The following is a 21,365-nucleotide window of genomic DNA, read 5'->3' on the forward strand; positions in this document are numbered from 1 at the left end:
ACGTTGTCCCCCACCTTCCCCCAACTCTCCCCAAAAGATTTTTTTTAAAGTCTAAAGCCTAGGAGGGTTGAAGATACTAAAGCTGCATGTGTTGATATGGATCAACAAAGGTATTCCAACTTACCTTTAGTGGTCCGTGCCAACAGTGGGTCCTGCTTGTGTGCTCCTTCCCTGTCTATCTATTGTTTTACTTTCTGTGTTCACTTACATGTACAAGAGATTTAAAATCTTAATGAATCAGCGACGGGCAGAGGGGATGGTGGGTGGAAGGTGCCAAGGATAGGTTGTTCCTTTTTTTCTTTCCATCTTTTGTTTTTGTCTGTCGTCTCCTACTTTTTCCCAGCATATATTGACTGTTATAGTGTCAAGTGCTACTCTGTACTGAGGCTTGAATGAGGGGGGGGGGGGGGGAGTGTCCCTGACTTGTAAAATCGGCATTAGCTTTTATTCTAAAACCCTGTGTGCCTGCTCTTAGTTCCTACTAGCATGTGTGGGTGAAACTAGTTAATGATAAGAAACAAAGTGTAGAAAAAAGACTTAACAGTGTGCTCTGGTAGTGTTTGGTGTCTGAAACACAAGATACAAGTTCTTCTTTGTTGTGACAGCTATCTTGTGGTCTTCTTATGATATTGAATTTTGAGGTGAATTAAATTGTGTCAATGGCGTGACCACGCCTACATTAAAATTTTTAAAAAGAACTTTTGAGTGTGGGGAACTACTTTAACTGACGGGTGTCTGTGGTATAATGCGCTCTTCATGGTGCACACAAAAGATACGACCCCCCTGCTCACGAGAAAGGATTTTTTAATGAGTGTCCCCTTTTACTGGGATGTGTTAAAGCGGACTACCTCCCAAATTGTCTGCATTGTCCCCGATATAGATGAAAAAGCTTTCACAGCAATGATTATAATGCAGGCAGTGAGACACTACAAAATATCACATGGCCTTATAACAAGCTTTTGTTTGTCACTGTCGCAGAACAAACAACGGCTTACATCTTGACAGTGAATTCAAGAGACTACTGGTCAAGATTCACGGACTGGGGAAGAAAGCATGGCGACTTCATTTGTGTGGTTGAAGTGGATCAGCTGGCAAGTGGTCGTCTGCGCACAGACAATTCAGAATATTTTTTCCTTTATGTTTATATTTGATCCATTTTATTTGTTGAATCATTTCAGAAAGAGAAGGAGAGGCAGATGACCTTGGAGAAGCTGAAACAGGTAACTTGTATATCGCTGCTTCACTAGAATCATATCACAGAAATGTTTGCAAGCAGTGCACAAAACTTTAGCATGTTTAGTTAGTTAGTGCGTCTTGTTTTGTGAGGTGCATGATGCCTCCTACACTCCGAGCCCAAAAGTCATAACAAGCGTATCATTTTGTAAACTCTTCTTGCTACCACTGATTTTCACAGGGAAAGTAGAAAAGAACATTTTCCATTATGTTTTTCTATCAGATAAGAGGTTAAATGTCAAATAGAAAAAGGCTTAATTTCAGAATTTGATGACTGCAGGTTAACTCTGATACAGTGAGACAGCAGCCTAATTTAACTGGGGGGTTTTAAAGTACCGATGTCCAAATCCATTGATGGGCGATTATTTTTTTTGTGTAAATGAAAAGGTCATCCTAAGAGAAATAGAATTTCTTTTATAGTAATAGTAGATTGTTTCTGATTGAATGATTTTTTTTTTTGCTCTCAAACTGAGGCAGCCTATACTTTGTAGAGAGGGCTTTATAGTTTTGAATTCTTGGGTCCTGTCTCTGAGATGAGGAAATAGTTTGTGTTGAGGAGTGTAGGGCAACAGGGACAAAGCATTAATTTTCTTCTTCCTGCACATCTCCACAGACCCCAGATCTTGCAGGTGCTCCAGCTTCTGAAATCGACAAAATCAAGGCAGTCATTGACCAATCTACTAAGGGATTTGAACCCTCAAAGTAAGTTAATGTTTTAAAGTTTTTTCCCATTTCAATAAGGGTGTCATAGTGACATTGTCTTGTGGTCAAAGTGTTGCTCCTGGATAGTGTTGGTTTGGTTGTGGGCCATGGTGGGTAGGATGTATTCTTATGATATTGATAGGTACTTGGCAATCTGCTGGAATGGATATCTGATTTAATCTGAACTCCTAATGGGTTGATTTTTAAGCTCCTCACAGCGGAATAATATTGTGTCTATATTTAAAGCAGTTTCTAAAATGTTTGTCTTTTTATCTTTATGATACAGAAAAGATTTAAGATTATGTGAAGAGTTGACTGATAAGTATTGAGACAAATTTGTTAGGTTGTCATTACCATATTCCATTGACCTTTTAGTGCTATTTCAGTTCTTTCTATTTTTACATTATTATGAACATCAGTCTAATAAATTTTCAAAACTTTGTTTCCAGCTTTATGGGCAAGCATCCGTCCGGTGTCCCTGCGGAGCACTATGTGTGCAAAAGATGTGGTCAAAAGGGCCATTACATCACTAACTGTCCCAACTCCAATCCAGTAAGTTGGCCAATTTTAAGTTTTCTTGGATTTTTTATTCCTTGAAGTTATGTGAATGCCGAATTATGATAGCAGTGGGACTTTGATGTTGTACTTAGAAAGCAGTTATCGGTGGTTCAACATCTTTTTGTCATGACCGAATTTGATGTGATAAAACCAAGGAGCTTAGAACTAATGGAGCCTCCTCTCTCTCTTCGCGGCGCCGCGAGCAGTACGCCGCGTTGGGGATCAAATATGGTCAGCGAGTGTGGGCTAAATCACGAACTGTGGCGTGTCTTTTTATAGAATTTTATCGGGCTGGGCCACGTTGTGGGGGTGGGCGGGGTGGGGGAATGCACGCAAGGAAGAGGGGATGGGGCTGGGATGAAAGAGGAGGGACGGGCTTTGGGAAGGGACGAAGGAGAATGGGAAAAATTAAATAAGAGAGAGAGAGTCAGACAGACAGACAGACAGGCAGAGAGAGAGGGGGGGGAGAGAGAGAGTGAGAGACTGACAGACAGAGAGAGAGAGAGAGATTGTGATCAACTGACGGGCTGACGGATAATGACAGGGAGAAAAAATTATGTGAGTGATACGGACTGTTCAATTCTTTAAGAGTTTTATGTTATAATCTAGTTTAAAAATCAAAAAGATGTGTAAAATAAGAAGAAAACTTGTCCGAGTAACATAAAATTATCAAACATACCAAATTAAATAGATAATCTTTCAAGATGCTAAAATATATAATTATAAGAAATGGATGAAAATATACTTTTAAACTGAATTTAAGATATATGATTGCATGATTCTAGGCGTGTGCCATAACTAACTTTATGTGTAAGGAATAGCGGACACAAAAGAGGGTCAATGTTTGCTTTATCCAATTGCTAACAGTATGTCTTGGTCTATAAATAATATTATTGATCACAATAATTTTGTTTCCTGGTTTTCACAAAGTGGAGCGCACAATGATTTCAAATATTCCCAAAAAAAAAAAGAAATAACAGCACCCTTGGAGGTGTGATCGCATGCATGAGCGTGGATAACCTTTGAAGGGTTTTTTTTTTTTTTCAGTAAAGTATGATATGGAGAGCAGCGTTTTTAGTCCCTTATTACACTCCAGAGGGGGATAATTTATCTTAGTGATGACTCTTGTGTTGTAAAATTTGTTGTTGCTTTGTTTGGTTTATTTGTTAACAGCAGAATCTTAAGTGAACCGGAATTATTGATTGTGGGATCTTAGGTGAAGACTACAACAATAGAATTAAACCGAGTATAGTTCTTTCTAACAAGACTCAAACTCTTATCCATCCCACCCTACCTTCTCCCCTCATCTGATATGGTTTGGTGTTTCTTTAACATAGAAAATATTCATCATTATTGTTGTTGAATATTGATTTCATGTTCTAATGGAGCCTCTAGATATCTGCATTTAGACTACAGTAGCATCTAATTTGCACACACAAAGGAAAGCAATATCTTGTATTAAAAGGTATAATATGTATATACATACACACATAATTATATATATACTCATAATAATTATATATATTTATGAATAAGAATACTTTAAAAAAATTGAGTATCCCAGTCTTTCTGCTGGGGTGTTGTATCCCTTTCAGCCTGGGTTTGGCCTTGGCATGTAGCGCCGGGGCCAGCCTCTTATGAATTGATGATTTAAATTGTGTTGCTGGGGGCATAGAAACACTTTCATTCAAATTTTTTTTAAGGGAAACAACTTAACTGTGAAAACTTCGGTCCACTGCAGCATTATATCGGTTCTTACACTTAAATACAACACAGGTGCAAGGCATTTTTACTAATTGACTTGCCTAATCTGAAGGACCTCGGAATAAAACCTTCTTTCTTATTTAGATTTAAGTGCCTTAATTGGGCAATCGCGCAGCGCAGGTAGCCCACGGTTCCGCCGCAAGAGAGGGCTCCTATCAGGCGTGCGGTGCCGCCCACAGAGCATCCTCCATTACTTTTAATCTCCTTGGATAAAACATGTACACCTTCAAACAGATCATACATAGCAAGAGCGGAAAGGGCCTCATTTTTTGTTTACATATGCTGGATACTCATCTTTTTACCAGGGTCTCTAGTGTGTAATAAATAGGTACTTTGTGGTACGCATCAAAGACCAAAAATTTATTTCCGTATAGGGCTGAATATTTGTTGAGTATCAGTGCCTTTTTGTTGGGGAGCTTTTCTTTTTCCTCCTCCATCCACAGCTGGCCTCTTACAATCTCAGATGGAGCAGGTCACCTCCTGATTGATTGTTTTGATGTGGGTGTAAAACATAAACGATGATTGAGTCTTTAGTTGTTACTGCATTGTCTAATGAAAAACATTTGTACTGTCCCTTTCCAGGAGGAGAGGATCATGGAACCGAGGTACAAGCGCACGACGGGCATCCCGGCCACCATGCTCACTATTGTGGACGACCCCATGCATCCAGGGGCACTTCTCACGAGTGGAGGACAGTTTGCTGTGCCCACAGTAGATGTGTAAGTTGCACTTATATCGTAGTTGCCCCATGGTCAAATTATCAACAAGAATAGTGTCTGTCTTTCAAGTGTCATTATAATGTTTCAAAATTTGGGGGGGCGGGCGCGGAAATGTACAGGTGGCCATTAGGGCATATTCAATTGTATATTTCGTGCCATTCGCTTTAGTAACATAAGTATGTATTGCCTACTTGGAGATAAGAGTTTGGCTTTAAACAGCAATGGCTATGATAATGTTTATGGATACAGGAGGTGGGAAAATGATAATGGCTAAATTATGTCTTGTTGTGTGTAATGTGTCTGATCTCTGTTTTGTCAGTAGCATCATTACAGTAGGCCTCTGTTTCTGCAGGCAATGCTACTCCAGATTCAAACATCCCAGACGAAAGTTATGTGATATGTAAGCTGTTTTGTCAAAGAGTTCAGATCTGCTAACTTTTCATAACTAACCGATTAATTTAATTTTTTTAAACAGCTTTCCCATTTTTTTAAATGGTTGTTTGTTCTTGGAAATGATCATGAGGAATGAAGTATCGTATAGAGCATTTTTTTTTTTTTTTTTAACTCTTTACTCACACTTTTAAATAGTTCGGGACTCTTTTAAATGTATTCTTCATTCAAAATTAAGGCTTACAATGTGTAAGACCATCATTACAAATTTGGCGGAATTGTTATGATTAATTTTTTTTCAATATTAGGAAAATATGATCATAACATCCCTGGTTTCCGATTTTTAAAAATTTATTTGCCGTTCGACTTTTATCCATGCCCACCCTCCTGTGGATAAGGAAGAAAAATAACTAGACCTGACAGTCTGCTGTCTTCGCAAGCTCTGTTCACAGAGCCCTTGTACAGGCTCTGTTCACAGAGCCCTTGTAGTCGCTCAATGCCACTTTGCCGATTGAAAAACATTAGTTACACCAAAATCAGGAGTACCGAAAACATCAGTTTTACAAGGTGTTTAAAAACTCCTGCACTTGTGGGTGACCGCTTAGGCCAGCTAGAGAATGAAAAAACAGATCTTTGTGTGAAACAATCAGCAGTGATGTGAGGCATGATGTATAGTGATGCGCGATCAGGATCAAAGGTTTAGAATGTGTCCTGTTGGTTTCTTTTTTTGTTGCAAGAGTTAAGCTGACAGTTAATAATAACTAACCCCCCTTCCTTTTTTTCCCCCTGACAACGATGAGCCCGCTGAGACCTCTTCGTGTACATTACATTCATCCTTGAACTTAAAACCATGGTCATATTTTATTACAAATTTCTGAGCCAGATTGCTAATTTTTATTTGTTGATTACTAAAAAGATATTCTGGGATGTGGGCAGCCTGGAATGTGTGCAACAAAGTCAGGGTTGAAGGAGTAAGAAAACACCAAGTTTCAAGATTGTGGCAATAAGAGAATGTGTAGATTCTGGTATTGATGACAAGTTCATGAGTTCGTGCACTCTGGATGTGGAGCTTTCATTCATAATATGTCAATTATTTCCATTTTTTTAAAATGGACCAATTTTTATTTTTCTGATGTTGCAGGGAAGCATATAGGGACAGCAAGAAAGAACGTCCCCCATTTCTACCTCCAGACACAGCAAAAGAATCGGAGGTTAGAAAAATTCCAAGGGAGCTTCTGTGTAACATCTGTGATGATTTGTGTGTTGATGCGGCAATTGCTCCCTGCTGTGGGACCAGTTTCTGTGACCAGTGTAAGTAGCTCTTGCAATGATGACTTAATTGTGTACATGGTTTTGAGATGGCTCTATTTCATGTTGTAGATTTATTTAATTGATGTTGGTTTTACTCAGGTTGTCTTGTAATTATTTGTGTGTAATGAAAGGTCCCCAGAAATAAGGATGTCCACTTGCTATTATATTCACTAGAGGTATTTGTTTTGTTTCTCCTCAGGTTTACGAGAAGAGCTTTTGGAGAGTGAAGTCCATCAGTGTCCTGCCTGTAAGGAGACCAATGTTTCCCCTGATCGCATTGTGGCCAACAAGTCAATGCGACTGGCTGTGACCAATTTTCTCAATGACACAGGCTACACCAAGGTTAGTGAATAACTGTAAATAGACCTTGTGATTTTTACATTTTGTTTGGGAATGGGCTTGAAAATGTTCTTCCTTCTCAGGAAAATTCATGTTCAAAGTGTTCTCAGCTTATGGCTAGTTATGCAACCTTGTTTCCATTTCCCTCAGCTGAAAATTTAGTCAGAACGGGTAGCTGTCGCTTGTTCTTTGTGCATTCGCAAATTTTTTATTTATGGTCCCTCTCTTTAAAAAAATAAAAATAATATGTTGTTAAAGTGACTGGCTTGAGATACCAGAAGGTTTGGTTATGTCACCGGTGATATGTATCTGGTTGGCTGCCTACGGTATGTTGTTGCAGCGTTTGAAGATGTCAATGGTAGCTGCTACTTCCTTATATTATAATCTCCCTGTTGCTCATTGCCATTCCACATTTTTCTGCACTTTAAGTGACCGTTTTTTGTCAATTGGCATTGGATTGCAGTTCAAATATAATTGGATGGTCCCATGGAGGTTTACTTGAAACAGATATCTTGGCGCTAGCTGAAAAACAATGGGCTACAGGGCTACAATTTGGCAATCAGCAATGACCTGTTTGTGTAGTTTTCTAGGTATTCCAAGCAATGTGATTGAATGTATCATATGACACGAAGTTTACATGTAAACTTATGATTAAATTATGCTTAAGTTACTATTGCAATGTAGAGTTTCTTGTGGGGATAAATAAGCATTCTTTTCTTTCTTTTTTGTTTCTTGAAGTTGAGCAAACTGCTTTTGTCTGCTCAGGTGAAGCGGCGCAGGTCTAACTCCGCTGGTGGGGATTCTTCTTCACCCGTTAGCTCGGTTCCAAAGAGCAGTGCACTGGAAATATCTGCTCCTGCCAATAAGCTCAGTTTGTCTTCTGGTGCTGCTGCCCCGAACAAGTCGGAGGAAGTTTCTTCTGCTCCCAGTGGCAGCCCTCCATCAACCCTTTCTGACCTGCCGTCTCGTGCATACGGTCAAGACTATCAGTCCAGGCCAGGTCGACATTCCTCTGAGCAGCAAAACCGCTACCGACAGGGCCAGCGGTGTCCTCCTCACCACAAGCCATGGAGGTCACACAATGAACCTTTCAGGTACGTAGAAGTGTGTATGCTACATGTTGCGTTTAGTTTTTGGAGGCCTCAGTTTATCCAGTAGTTTTAAAATTTGAGGGAGAGTAAAGAAGATTCTGATTGGAGCAGATAATGGAGGAAAGACAGATATAAGTGACAAAATTATTTCCTAAACAAATGAGTTCTATAATATGGGAGACGAAGAAAGCAAAGTGAGGAAATAAACATAACAATCTCACAAAAATTAAACATCATCTCTTGTAGATGGTACTGACATTTAACTGTAAAATTGCAAGAATGCAATGAGAGTAGAGAAAGTTCAGCCAACTGCCATGAGAAGCATCGGGAGTCATCAAAGTAAAAATAATTGTTTTGTGATAATGTACTCTAAACTGGCCTGGTGTGGAACTTGTCTTTTGCTTCTCATGCAAGAAATTTCGTATTTTGCAAGAACTGGCTATGGGATCCGAGTATGGTATTTAAAAAACTAGTTTATTATAGAGCTGATATTGAAGTAGAAAGCTTGGCTCGTGAGGAAAGATATATTGAGGTTTAAGTTAAAGTCGAGGTATTTACTCTTAATTTTCTTAATTTGTATAATCTTTTTTTTCGTGCACATACATATGTGTGAATATATTTTGAACAACTCTTGCAGGAAAGACTTTAGTAGCTACTCCAATACCAGCTCTAATCTGAAGACGCTGGCAGACAGTAACCTGAGTGACAACCCCCTTCAGCGGCCAGCAGGTGCTTCAACCTACGATCGGCCACAAGGACGCTCTCAGGACAGGGGTCATCTGCATGGTTCTGCATCATCACATGCAGAACCTGAAAGGTAATATAGGCCTTAGTGCTCCTGTACGATCGTTTATAAAAACTTTTTTTTTTTTTTTCAAAATAGGGTAATCATTTTAGAAATCATCTGGAATTTGCTTGAGTATAGATAAAAAAGCAGGTTTTTTAAGCTGTCTTTTCCTGTGGGAAGTCACTAAGCTGCCAACTGTTGGGTTGGTGTGCTCTCTTGCACCGTGTCATCTCTCTCCATTCTCTAGTTATGGGACACTTGTGAAAAAGAAACTCGGGTAAGTTTTTAAAATCTGTTTTAGTTCAATGAAACACCCTTGACAGCAGGGAAAAAACCAGCAAAAATAATTTGTCTTAACACATTACACCCTAAGGGCCTGGACGGGAAGTCCATTCCTAGATCCTAAGCAAGGGGAAAGAACCCACCTCCCGTGACTACAGGCCTTTAAAAAACACATTTTAAAAATACTAAACAAATTCCAAAAATCCTGAAAAAATAAAAGTTAAAAAGAAAACTGAATGTAGTTTCAGAAAAATATAACTTTATGTATGCGCAAACTGTTGGAAATGTTCTAACTTTAGTTCAATCGGGGTGTCCGACCAGTCACTCTTACTCTCAGCCTCGCGGTCGGGCCCTAGATCTAAATTCTAGATTTTCTCCGTCTGATCAATCGGAATCGCCCCAAACTCTTCCTACAACGTTTTCATCAAAATCTGAGCCATCTGATTTGTCACATGCTCATTGTTGCTCAAATCCATCGTTATTTCCGTTTTCGAACTCAATTGTGTCGCTTTTCAACAAGTCGAGACACCTTCGAAGTGTCGGTAACGCGATCGCACTTCGATCAGCTCTAATACTAAAACTACTGGCCCGAAAAATTTCGTTTCGGTATCAAACGAAAGAAGAAACTTTTTGCTATACTATGCAAATCAAAATCCCGGCCCCAGAGTCTCGTCAAGGCGAGACTTTCGTTTCTAAAGACGCTGGGTCGGCGCGGGCAGTTCCGGGCGAGTCAGGGTGGAGCGCGTAAGGGAATTCCCGGGCGATCCCGGGCGAGTTAGGGTGTAATGTGTTAATGTCGGCAATATCAGGTATGACCATGGAATTCATGTTTACTTTTATATCTGTGCAGATCTGAACCTTGAACATTTCTTTAGTGGAATAAAAAAAACAATGGCTCAGTTCTGAAGTATTTGTGAGACAGCGTGGTGAAATCAGGCGGTAGTCAAAACAAGGAACGTGAAGAAACTAGCATTTTGCCACAGGTTTGGGAGCATTTATCGAAATATTTTTTTTAGGACTCAGCATCTTTCATGACCATTAAAGAAAAAGACGTAAAATTTCTGTTTCCACGAACTCTCAAGCTAAGGAAATCACTTAATTTTGGCGGTATTTACCTCTGAAACCAGGTTTCCCCACCTTCCTCAATAGCAAATAGCTCGACTTCTATTTAAGCTAGATAGATATTTTTTTCATTAAAAGCAAGGCAATTTCTGAAAACATTTAATTGGGCTTCTTTTAAATCCTTGGAAGAAATGTATTTTACAACAAATTTCAAATCCTCCTCAGATTGTCCTCAGCAGAAGAACAACGCCAGAGTCGTAAGACCCCACCCATGGCTGATGCTCGACCACTGATACCTCAGTCGCTGGCCTCTGGTCGTCCTAACCCATGGTTGTCTGGCTCCCGGCCCGGTGTGGACAACACCTCCTCTGTTCCCGTGGCCACAAGTCTATCCTCGGGCTCATTGCATGGTCAAGTGGCAGGCCAGTATATGGGTCTGCCCACTCACCCTCTGCCGATTCTGACTGTGCCCCCTCCTGGACTGCCGCCACCCTTCACAGGTACTTGATGCCATGCCATGCACTCACTATGGAAAGGGCTGAGGGATTGGATCTCCAAATTTGTTTGCATGAAAAATTATTTTTAACTCATGTCCGGTGAGCCGGTGGCAGCGGCTCGGCGTGAAGTGGGTTTGGCCGGCGAGCCGCTAACACCGGCTCGCTACACTAGCCTTCGTTAAATACACGCGAAACTAATATTTCACGACATCAACCGAAATTATGGTCGCAAATGCCGAAAATAGGTCTTTTTCTGTTTGTACTTTAATTTTGTAGCGTTTGTGCGGGCGTGTTTGCTAGATTTGATGGCTTGTTTCCAAACAGCTGATTTTTTGTGTATAATTTGTTTGTGTTGGTTAGGGAGATTATCATGGCTGGAGATTGCTCCTGAAATAATTATAGTGACAGTTTTATTGTTCGGATTATACTGAGACAAAGTTTTCATTCCATTTGGACATTATAAATCTAGATCTAGATATTGGATCTTGTTGAGGCTCTATTCAGGTTAGTTCATCGTAATATGTAGGCCTATGTCTATGTGAATGTGACTTTTTTATATGTGGTTATACACCTGGAAACTTCAAATAATTACTCAAAATTACTTTGAAAATGTGCATAAAGACACCGTTTTCATATTTATGTATATTCAAACAAAACTATAAATGTAAGCCTTTGATTTATTGTATAACAAAGTGTGTATATATGGAAATCTAGATCTAGCTGTGTTTACACTTTTCATGCCGAATGTGAGTTCTGATACATTTTATTATTTTGGTGTATTTCAAAAGAATGGGCTTCAAAGAAGCTACAGCCACCACAGATGTAATCCTAGAATGTATATCAACATTTTTGCTTCTTTTACTTTGGCTCTGTGTTCAAGTTTTATCAAGTTACACCCCTATTTGTGTGAACAGTGTTACGTAATATTGCAACATTTTTTTTTGCTAATGGCCATTTACTTCAATAGTCTTATTATTCTTCAATGAAGGCATCTAAAATGAACACCAATAAATGCAACTTTCATTTCTGAACACAAACATACCAAAAGTTTTGATGTGGACCTAGTAGATTGAAAGTTATATATATAGACTTTTGTAACCCATCCTAAGGCTGTATAGGATCAGTCCCTGGGAGGCTTCGGTCAGAACTAAAATCCTCTACGCACATGAAGAGTTAATAAACAAAGAATGAGGCTGGTGGCCACATTGCACCAGTCTTGATATGAAAGTTTTTTCTTCACTTCCTTTTATAAAGATTTCGAGTTGTTTTCATCTGTTTGTTAGTAAAAAAAAAAAAAATAATAGGGTTGACAAACGGATCAAAAGATTAGTTTGACAACTGTGGCGTCTGTACAGATTGTTTACAGGTCAGATGTACCAGAGGTTTAGTTGCAAGTTTCTCTTTGAAAAATAATTTTCTTAATGATGGAAATTTGTGGGGCTTTTTCTTCACTTTTATTTCATTTTTAATGTTATCAAGTTTGTTTGAGAAGATTTACTTGTCATCTTTTTTAAAATGAATATTAGGAATGCAACTCTTTGGGCTTTGTCTAAACATTCTTTGTTTAGTGTCTTTCTCTGCTAGGATGCTGTATCCCATTCTCTTACAATCAATCCGCCAAAGTGTTTAGACATCGGTTTATTCTTTATTTCTCCAGCTCTCCCTGGATTTCCAAGAGGTTTCCCAAACCCGCTGTTTGGACCACCAGGTCTCCCAGCACCGGGTGTGCCCCCGACTGTACAGCCCCAGGGGCCAGGGCAAAAGGCCCCGCTATCTGAGGCAGAGTTCTATGAGGCTCAGCAAATAATCAAGGAAGCTTCTAGATCACCTAAGAAACCAGTTGATATCTTTGATTCATTCGCAGACTTGACCAGCCGTCGCAGCCGGAGCACAGAGAGGCACAGGAGGTACTTTATAGTTTGTTGTTTTGTCCTTCCCGTCTCTCCGAACGTCTCCCAAACAGTTTTTATCTTATGTGAAATATATCCTAGGTTTTCTTACCTGAATTGGAAATCTGCTCTGTCAATGCTGATATTGCAACAATTTTCCTGTTAAAGGAAAGTGTCATCAATTTTGTTACGAAGGGCACATTTTAATATACAAGTTTTTGCAGCTATATTTGATTGATACAGTTGACTACGGAAGAGTTGATGTCGTCAGGGGAGTGAAAAAAAGATCAACTCATCTGCAGCACAACTTAACTGTTAGAAGATTAACTAAACCAAAGAGCAACTAAGCAAATTCGACGCAAGTGGAGTCGACTGTATTTAGATTCACTTTGGGGAGAGTCTTTACATTGATTTATTTCTGTCTGTTGGGTTTTCTGCTTTTGGGTAACATTGATAATGTTAAGTCACGTCTCTTCTGCTTTATGAAAGCTTGCAAATCCCTGAGACTTATAGGTTGGGTTGGCACTAATAAATAGACTTACTGCTCACTAGCAGGAGATGCACTCTTAAAATCTACTAGATGTTCATATATGATAATTACTTTGTGATTAGCCTCTTTTTCTTTCATCTTTCTTCCCTTTTGCTACGCAAGTGCCCCACCTATTAAATTATTTATTTATGACAAAGACAATAGAATCAGTTTTTCTATTTTTCTGTTTTCAGCCGCACTAGGTCTCGGTCTGGATCATGGCACAGACGACCCAGTAGGACGCCCAGCAGGTCTCCAGCAAAGCGGCGCTCTCGGTCATTCTCTCCCTCAAAGGGTTCTCCACACTCCAGGTCTCGTCAGCGCTCGTCCCAAAGGTCTCGATCCCGTTCTTACGGCCCCCCTAGGACATCGTCACAGCGCTCTCGTACACGCTCCCCAAGAAGGTTTTCAAAGTCACGCTCCAGATCTCACTCAGGTCCAAGACAGTCAAGGCCTTTGTCCAGAACACGGTCACCATTACCACCCCTTAGGAGATCTAAGTCACCCCTGTCCCCGCTGAGGCGTTCGTCAAAATCCCCATTGAGGAGATCCTCACTTTCATCCATGAGGAGATCATCAAAGTCTCCTCTTCGCAGGTCATCAAAATCTCCCATTCGGACGTCCAAGTCGCCCTTTAGGCGCTCCTCAAAATCCCCTCTACGCCGGATGTCAAAATCTCCCTTGAGAAGGTCATCCAAGTCCCCCCTGAGATCGTCAAAATCACCTCTCAGGCGTTCTTCAAAGTCGCCTTTGCGTAGAGCGACAAAGTCCCCTCTCAGAAGATCCTCCAAATCACCGTTAGGTTTGAGGAGGTCGTCCAAATCTCCTTTGAGGCGGTCATCTCTATCTCCAGTACGCAGATCCTCTCGTTCATCACTTCTGAGGTCATCCAAGTCACCTCTGCGCAGGTCATCGAAGTCACCACTTCCACGTCGGTCACGCACCCGTTCCAAGTCCTTCGCCCGCTATTCACGATCACGCTCTAAATCTTGGTCGAAGGCTAAGAGGCCTAGGTCTAGATCCTACTCAAGACAAAGGTCACCGAGGCGTAGTCCGCTACGCTCTCCAGGACGCAGAAACTCCTTTTCCCCACGCAGGCGCTCGAAGTCTTTCTCACCACGGCCTAAGTCCCCGTACCGCTCGAGATCACGAAGCCCTCGGGACAAAAAGTGGAGCCCTCGGCCACGCTCAAGATCACCTTTCCCCTCTCGCAGGTCGCTCTCACCCCTCAAATCGCCATCACGGAGGTCACCCAGCCCATACAAGAAGAGGCCTTTGTCTCCCTTGCCTCCACGACGACAGTCACCGCCTCCATTCCAGCGCGGTCGTGGTGGTGGCTTTAGAGGGAGGGGCCGGGGTGGCTTTAGAGGGAGTTTTGACAGGCCCAATCAAGATCGCTTCCGTGGTCCAGCTAGCCCACCGCGAGGAACACCTGCCCAACCCCCAGCTCACCCTCAGTCTTCGGGTGCTGGCCCCGTACCCAATCTGCCCCCCGTACCCTATTTCCCAGGTATGGGTATCCCCCCACCTGAGGAGTACTTTAAATACAATCCTGCAGGCTATCAGGAGTTTGTGCGAAACCTTTACTCCCAGTTTGGGCCACAGGCTCAAGCTTGGGCTCAGAGTCAAGGTGGTGCAGGAACAGGGGGCATAATGCCACCCGCCATCGGGGATAACATGTTCCCACACCAACCACCTTCTGTGCACCCAGTGCCCTCTGCCTCAGAGCAGCAGCGCCCACCATGGGATACAACTGTGCCCATGTCACCCTCTCAACGGCCACGCTCGTTTACTCCCCCTGGAGCATACCCTCAGCGAGATCGCAGACAAGACAATTATGGGCCCAGTGACCACAGAAATGAAAACTATCCGCCCAGGGATCGCAGAGACGGCAACTATCCTAGAGAGCGCAGGGAGGATAACTATGCACCTCGGGATCGCAGGGAGAACAACTATGTGCAAAGAGATCGCAGGGAAGATAATTATCCCCCTAAAGACCGCAGAGATGATAACTTGAATAAAGACAAGACTGACAGAGAGAGACCTTGGGAGAGAGATCAAAGAGAAAGGCCTCTTGATCGGGACCGGGACAGACGAGGAGAGAGGGAAAGAGAGGACAGGTATCGCAGAGACCCCACCCGTGACAGACCTGAGAGTAATCGAGAGAAGGGGAGGGATGGTAATCGTAACAAAGAGAGTGAACGGAGCAAAGGCCGCGACGCTCCGCGGGATAAGGATAGTCAAAAGGATAAAGAGAGAGATACAGGTCGCACCAAAGATAGAGGGGTGAATGACAGAAAGAAAAGCCCTCCAAAGAAGTCAAAGGAGGAAGATAAGGATAGATTGAAAGGCAAAGACAAGAAAAGGACAGAGAGGAAGAAAGAAGATAAAGAGAATAAAAAGACCAAGAAAAGATCGGAAACTGAGATGGACAAAGGAGAAAAAGATAAGTCTAGTAAAAAAGACAGCATTCTGTCAAAGACTAGTCCCATCAGTGATAAAGAGTTTGACTCGCCTGCAGTGAGTGAAAAGGTCGAACAGACAACTGCTAGGGCAGGCTCTGTGCCATCTAAAACAGGTGATGTTTCTAAAAAGGAGGTGACCGATGGGAGTTCCACAGTCAAGCTGGACAGCACAGCGGCTGATGCCCGAGCACAGAATGTCACAGGGGATTCTGTTGCGAAGGGCAAGAAAGCTATAACTGTTAAAAAGGCTGATGGAAACGTGGTTAAGAAGTCTAAAGTAAAAGCTGCTGCAACAGATGATGGTACTACAGCTGGGAAGAAAGGGAAAAAGACGAAAAAGAAAAAACTTACCTTTGGCTCATCTGAAGTTGATGCAAAACAGGGTTTAAAAAAAAAGAAATTGAAGAGGCTGGTTGATTATAAGTCTGAGAACTGTACCTCTGAAGATGGTGAAGACAAATTACTACGCGGAAGCCCAGCTAAAAAACTGAAGGCATCAGCTGATACTGGGATTGTTGCCGAGGTGAAAACGGAGGTTGAAAAACCCACAGCGGGCGATGGGGGAAGTGGAGACCAGTCTCTGTCAACAACAACGGTGCCTGAGGTCAGCTCCGGTGTGAAAAATGAAGCCAGCGCCGGTGGTCAAGTGGGCCCCTCAGTGTCACTGGCACCTCCTGCGCCAGTCCCAGAGAAAGAGATGGTAACAGACGCTACAGTGGACAGCACAGTAAAGGATGTGAAGGAGGAGCTGGTGCCGGAGCTGCCAGAGCTGTCCAAGTGGGAGAGGGAGGACTTTGACTTACTGGACACTATCGAGCAGCACCACAGCAAGGACAAGACTGGGCCGCCCTCTAAAATGATGCTACCCAGGTATGTTATGCCGACATGCCACTGCAGATGTCTGCTCGTCCCCACGGTCAAGTGGCCAACTTTCTGGCATATTCTATGGAGGGAAATAAATAGACGGTCAATCAAGTCTTCCCTATTTTTTCTTAATGTTTTGTTTTTTCTCTTTTCATTTTCTTTCTCTTTATGTTCTTTCATTTGTCATAGATCAATAACCGGCTGATACGCTTTTACTGATTTTTGGGGGGGGGGGGGTTTACATTCTTGCCGAGGTTATGGATTTCTGTTGGAGCATTTGTCTTTTTTTCTTTGTATTCTTGTTTTTACACTAGTTTAATGAGTTTTTAGACTTTGGGTTGTGTTGTAGCTTTTAAAGTGGGTTTGAATTTCAAGTGTTGTTAAAAAGTCATGACTTCTCCATGGTTCGTTTCTGACACGCGCCCCGCGCCAAAAAATGACCCGTTGATTGCACATGCATTGGGTCAATGGGTTCACACAGGCGCCCCACATGTCTTCTTTATTGCTGTTAAGTTTCAGATCTCTGCGTGTAGTACATTTTTCGTACCAACTGTAAATTACCACACATCCATTGATAAAACACTGGAGCTGGAAACTAGATCACGGATTCAAAATGCCAGTTGCCGGCATGCGAGAGGTGCGTGATCGCTAGGCGGCCTGTGATTGGCTGCCAATAACTAAATTGGTCACAGATGACTTCATTGCGAGTTTTCCCAATACCGCTTTACTGAATTTTAGAAGGGATGATTGGTCGCAGTAAAACGATGTCTCACATGTCAACAAATTTCAGGCAAATATTAGTCTTTAAGATCCAAAGTAATAAAGACACCGAAAAAGTGATAGCAGAACTAGATTCTGCACTAAAAATCACATGAAGATGCTAAGTTTCATTCATATACTCCAATTCATTACTGACTTATGAACAGTTTTTCCTCAAAATATATCAAGGTCATTAAACTACTTTTTGGCGATATTTGCCTTTATCAAAGTCCCCCAAAATCCCAATAACGTTTAAATTTATCAATGGATTTTAAAAATTTAAAAACAGTAGTTCTTAGAATTTACTTTACTTTCATTTAAGCAATTTGGATAAAAATTTAATTTTTCATTGTCATTGCTAGTCAAAGGAGGGCAGGGGTGGGAATTTTGAGCATCACCGTAAGCAGACATTGTTGGTAAGTCATTAATCCACTATTTCTCCGTAAAACACTCTTTAACTAATACAAAAACAACCGAGAACAACTCACCATGCATGTTGCCTACAAACTTGACCCATCACTCACAAGATTGACCCTTTGATTTTGGCCGAGTGGGTCAATTGACCCATGCCATAGTTATTCATAACAAAAATGAACCCCGCTTCTCTCTTTCTTGTTGTTGCTTCTTCATGGCAGCTTTGCTATTTAAGCTGCATAGTTTTCTTGTTTTGCCCATTCTTGCCCGTCCTTTTTCAAAGTATTGTTGATTTACTGATGTCTGTGTAAACCAATGTATTGGCAATTCAGTTGTAGTTACTTAATTTTAAATATATCACAGACAGGGTTTTTTCTTAGAACTATTGCGTACTTGCCTTGTTCTCTGCGGGTGGGTGGTTTGTTGTTTTTTGGGGGGATGGGTTCGGTTATAGTTTTATTTTGGGTTTGTTTTTATTTGTATGTCGGAGGTTTTTTTTATCCTGCTAAAAAATGAGTCGTTATACGACCTTTATAAATGCGATGATACTACCCCTTTTTTATGCAGTTGCGAGCGCTGTAAAACTCTTACTAAACTAAGCGACCCCTTTCTCACTACAACCAAAAGAATTTCTATTCTTGTTGAAGGTTTTCGTCTTCATTGTTGAAAACTCAGATTGGTCTTTATTTGTTATCTTCACAGGTCTGTAGTAGACAAAGCTGAAAAGTTCCTTACCCAAAAGCCCATGAAGAATGCTGTTGTAACCGCGGGCCACGTGTCCACGTCATCCAAGTCACCGTCGCTGTCACCGTCCCGGAAGGCTTCGGAAGGACGTTCCAAGTCGCCTGTGACCAAGGCTCATCGCCGTGTGTTCATGGAGGGGAAAAAGGAGAGCCGAGATAAGAAGACACTGGATCTACAGATCACAGTGAAAGCTGATAAAGTCAATGCTGATGCAGACAAGTCAAAAGGTGAGCCTGAACGACACAAGAGGGACTCGAGTGACAGGAAACAGACATCATCTAGCAGAACGGAGGACTCGCGGCATAATCGTTATCATCAAAATGAGTATGAAGAAGATCAACGATCTGTCGTTCGCTCCAGGTCCTTTGAGAGAGAACTGCACGTTGGTAGCAAAAGTAATAAGAATAAGGAGAAGGAGAAGCGAGCTGGCAAACAGGACCGTACTAGGGGAAGTGCCAGTGAGAAGTCTGGCAAGTATGAGTCAAGGAAAGATTCTAGTAAAGACCGGCATCGGGACAGGTCTCCAGAGCCACGAGAGAGGCGGCAAAACAAAGAGTCACAACTTGACAGCACGACTGACTCAAACGTTAAATCCTCAAAGGACCTCAGACACAAGATTGAGGAGAAGACCAAGGCTAAAAGTGCCGTGGATCATAGGAAACTCTCTGTTATGGATGAGTCTGAGTTTGTGCCAGACTATGAAGACCTGGCTCCAGAGTCAGGCTCAGACAATGAACCTGATGACGGTACCTCACAGAATTCTGGAGCTTCCAGTCCAGATAGGAAGAAAAGGAAGAAGTCTGAGGAGGAAGAGGAGGGGGATGAGAAGGAGGACAGTTCAGAGAAAGGAGATGATGAAGGAGGGAAGGCAAAGAAAGCAAGAAAGAAGCATAAGCACAAGGAAAAAAGTAAGGAGAAGAAGAAACACAAGAAGAAGAAGCACAAGCACAAGAAGAGCAAGGACAGGGAGGCAAAAGAATGACAGGTCGGATGATGGGTTTATGCGGGAGATGTGGGAAAAACAACCAAGCTTGTGATACAGACTTTATAATGTTATGGCCAGTGCAGTTGATGGCAGAGAATTTCATTTTTTTTGTGTGTAGGGTAAATCTCTTAGTTTCTGTCCACTTGCTTTTGTATAGGTGGACAGAGATACTGTTGTCACAGAGGACCTAGGCCACTGATGTTTGCAGCCAGGAATAACGAGTGCAGAAGAAAAAAGGTGTTGGATGTCCATGGGAAATGCTCTTGGTGTTACAAATAACTTTTGTGTTACTCGGACTTGTTGGTCTGACAATCTTAGGTTTTCAAATCAAAAACGTACAACAATCATCTTAATCATTACTCTATTGTGTGGGTTGTACTAGTAGTGCTTGAGTGATGAGGTGTAAGACTTGCTTTGGTTGGCATATAAAAATTGCTCATTCCAAGTGAATCATGTGCTGTTCGGGAGATGAGGGCACACATGCATATTGTTGATGTCTGATGCTAACAATGTATGTGTGTGTGAACATTTATTTTCAGAAAAGTGGAAAATACGTAATTTGTTCTTTATTATCTACCAAAATTGCTTTAAAAAATGTAAGACTAGTTCTTTTTACATATTATAGCTTCACCAATGGTAATCAACAGTTGTGATTTATATGATTTGAGACAAGAAAAGCTGTTTCACCTAGTTTGTCGGAAACACGGTTAGAATCAGACACAGGTGATAATAAAAAATTGTTGTTTTGTTGCCTATTCCTGTGTACAGCCACTGTGTTCGACCTCCTCTCACAGCACAATTCAAGGTGTGAAAGAAAGGGGTAAAATCTTGCTGTGGATGATGCAGCGATTGTGTTCTGTACATTTAATCAGATATATGTACCGTATGTACAGTCATTTATTATGTTGTCTGGAATATTCCGTCATGTTTTCAAGTATACAACTTGATAATGTAAATTCTTTCTGAACTGATTCTTTTTTGCTCTTCTGACTTGTTTGCAATATTACTATGATTTTTTTTGAGTGAGTCTTTGATCCATTTGACTGTATACAGTATAGTAGTGACTGCTTGTTATAAACTTTTGAAAGGATGTTTACCGAACTAGAATAGAGGGTGTGATTACACTGTCGGTTTCTATGTGTGCTGTGTGTAGCTATGTCCATTTGATAAAGAATTGGGGGCCATGTTGATGCCCGTTTATTTGCTCACAAAGTTTATCTCAGGTGGTGCACATTTTACTTTACTGCTGTGGATAAATGATGAAGTCATGGAGTTCTCTGTATCCACAGGATGGGTGAAAGTGGGAGGTGCCCAGCATCACTTATATATATAAAAAAATATCTTTTCATTCATGTACTAAAAATTGCTGCATTGTTGCAATTGAAATATTCGTGTTTCTTTTATTGATCTGCTTGGTTTCAGCATTTTGTTTTACTGCTTATAGGAAGAGTGATTTTGTGTGTTTTGAATGCGTGTGTAAAAATTAAGAAAATGACGGGTAAGACATTTTGTCTTAATGCTATTAGGACCTGTTTGATTTGATTTGTTACGTTTATGTTGTAAAAAAATTGCTTTGGTTTGTGTGTTTTTTTGTATGACTCTGATAGCTTGTCAGAACAAATGTCCATTTTCCCAAAAATTAATTATTGTTAATACAATTTTGATTAAGTTTGGGAGAATACATTGTATGTTCCGGTATCAAATGTATGTCCTGGCAGGTTATGTGAATGAAAGATTTACCATATGTGTAAGGCCTGCAGTCCAGGTCTGTCAGTGGTCAGTGAAATCTGTGTGGTGAAAGTAAGTTATGGAGTGAGAACAGCACACATTGACCAGTATTACCTCATCACACAATTCTTGGCATTGTTGGTACATGTATGGGGGTTGATGAAGAGACTGGATGGGTACCTGTCTAGTGTGCTTGAGGTACAGACATAATTTTGTCTCTGAATGATTCACGTTTTGTTTTGTTTTTTTCATT

General features: G+C 41.3%; 1 protein-coding gene across 2 annotated transcripts in view; it reads left to right on the forward strand.

The window, feature by feature from the left end:
- The window catches only part of LOC101860586 (E3 ubiquitin-protein ligase RBBP6), a 58,329-nt gene that overhangs the window by 36,204 nt on the left and 760 nt on the right, over positions 1-21,365 (forward strand). Inside the window, exons 5-16 of one of the 2 annotated variants that reach the window (XM_005102893.3) lie at positions 1,179-1,220; positions 1,847-1,935; positions 2,385-2,487; positions 4,840-4,976; positions 6,508-6,677; positions 6,877-7,019; positions 7,755-8,110; positions 8,745-8,924; positions 10,464-10,738; positions 12,393-12,642; positions 13,348-16,488; positions 18,358-21,365. The exon at positions 18,358-21,365 is cut by the window's right edge and continues 760 nt beyond it. In XM_005102893.3, coding sequence (XP_005102950.1) covers positions 1,179-1,220; positions 1,847-1,935; positions 2,385-2,487; positions 4,840-4,976; positions 6,508-6,677; positions 6,877-7,019; positions 7,755-8,110; positions 8,745-8,924; positions 10,464-10,738; positions 12,393-12,642; positions 13,348-16,488; positions 18,358-19,381 — 5,910 coding nt within the window. In that variant the 3' untranslated portion in view covers positions 19,382-21,365. The remainder of the gene's footprint in view (positions 1-1,178; positions 1,221-1,846; positions 1,936-2,384; positions 2,488-4,839; positions 4,977-6,507; positions 6,678-6,876; positions 7,020-7,754; positions 8,111-8,744; positions 8,925-10,463; positions 10,739-12,392; positions 12,643-13,347; positions 16,489-18,357) is intronic. The other variant, XM_013085130.2, reaches the window with a different exon arrangement.

The sequence above is a fragment of the Aplysia californica genome, unplaced genomic scaffold, assembly GCF_000002075.1.
Source record: "Aplysia californica isolate F4 #8 unplaced genomic scaffold, AplCal3.0 scaffold00347, whole genome shotgun sequence".
NCBI classification, from domain to species: domain Eukaryota; kingdom Metazoa; phylum Mollusca; class Gastropoda; order Aplysiida; family Aplysiidae; genus Aplysia; species Aplysia californica.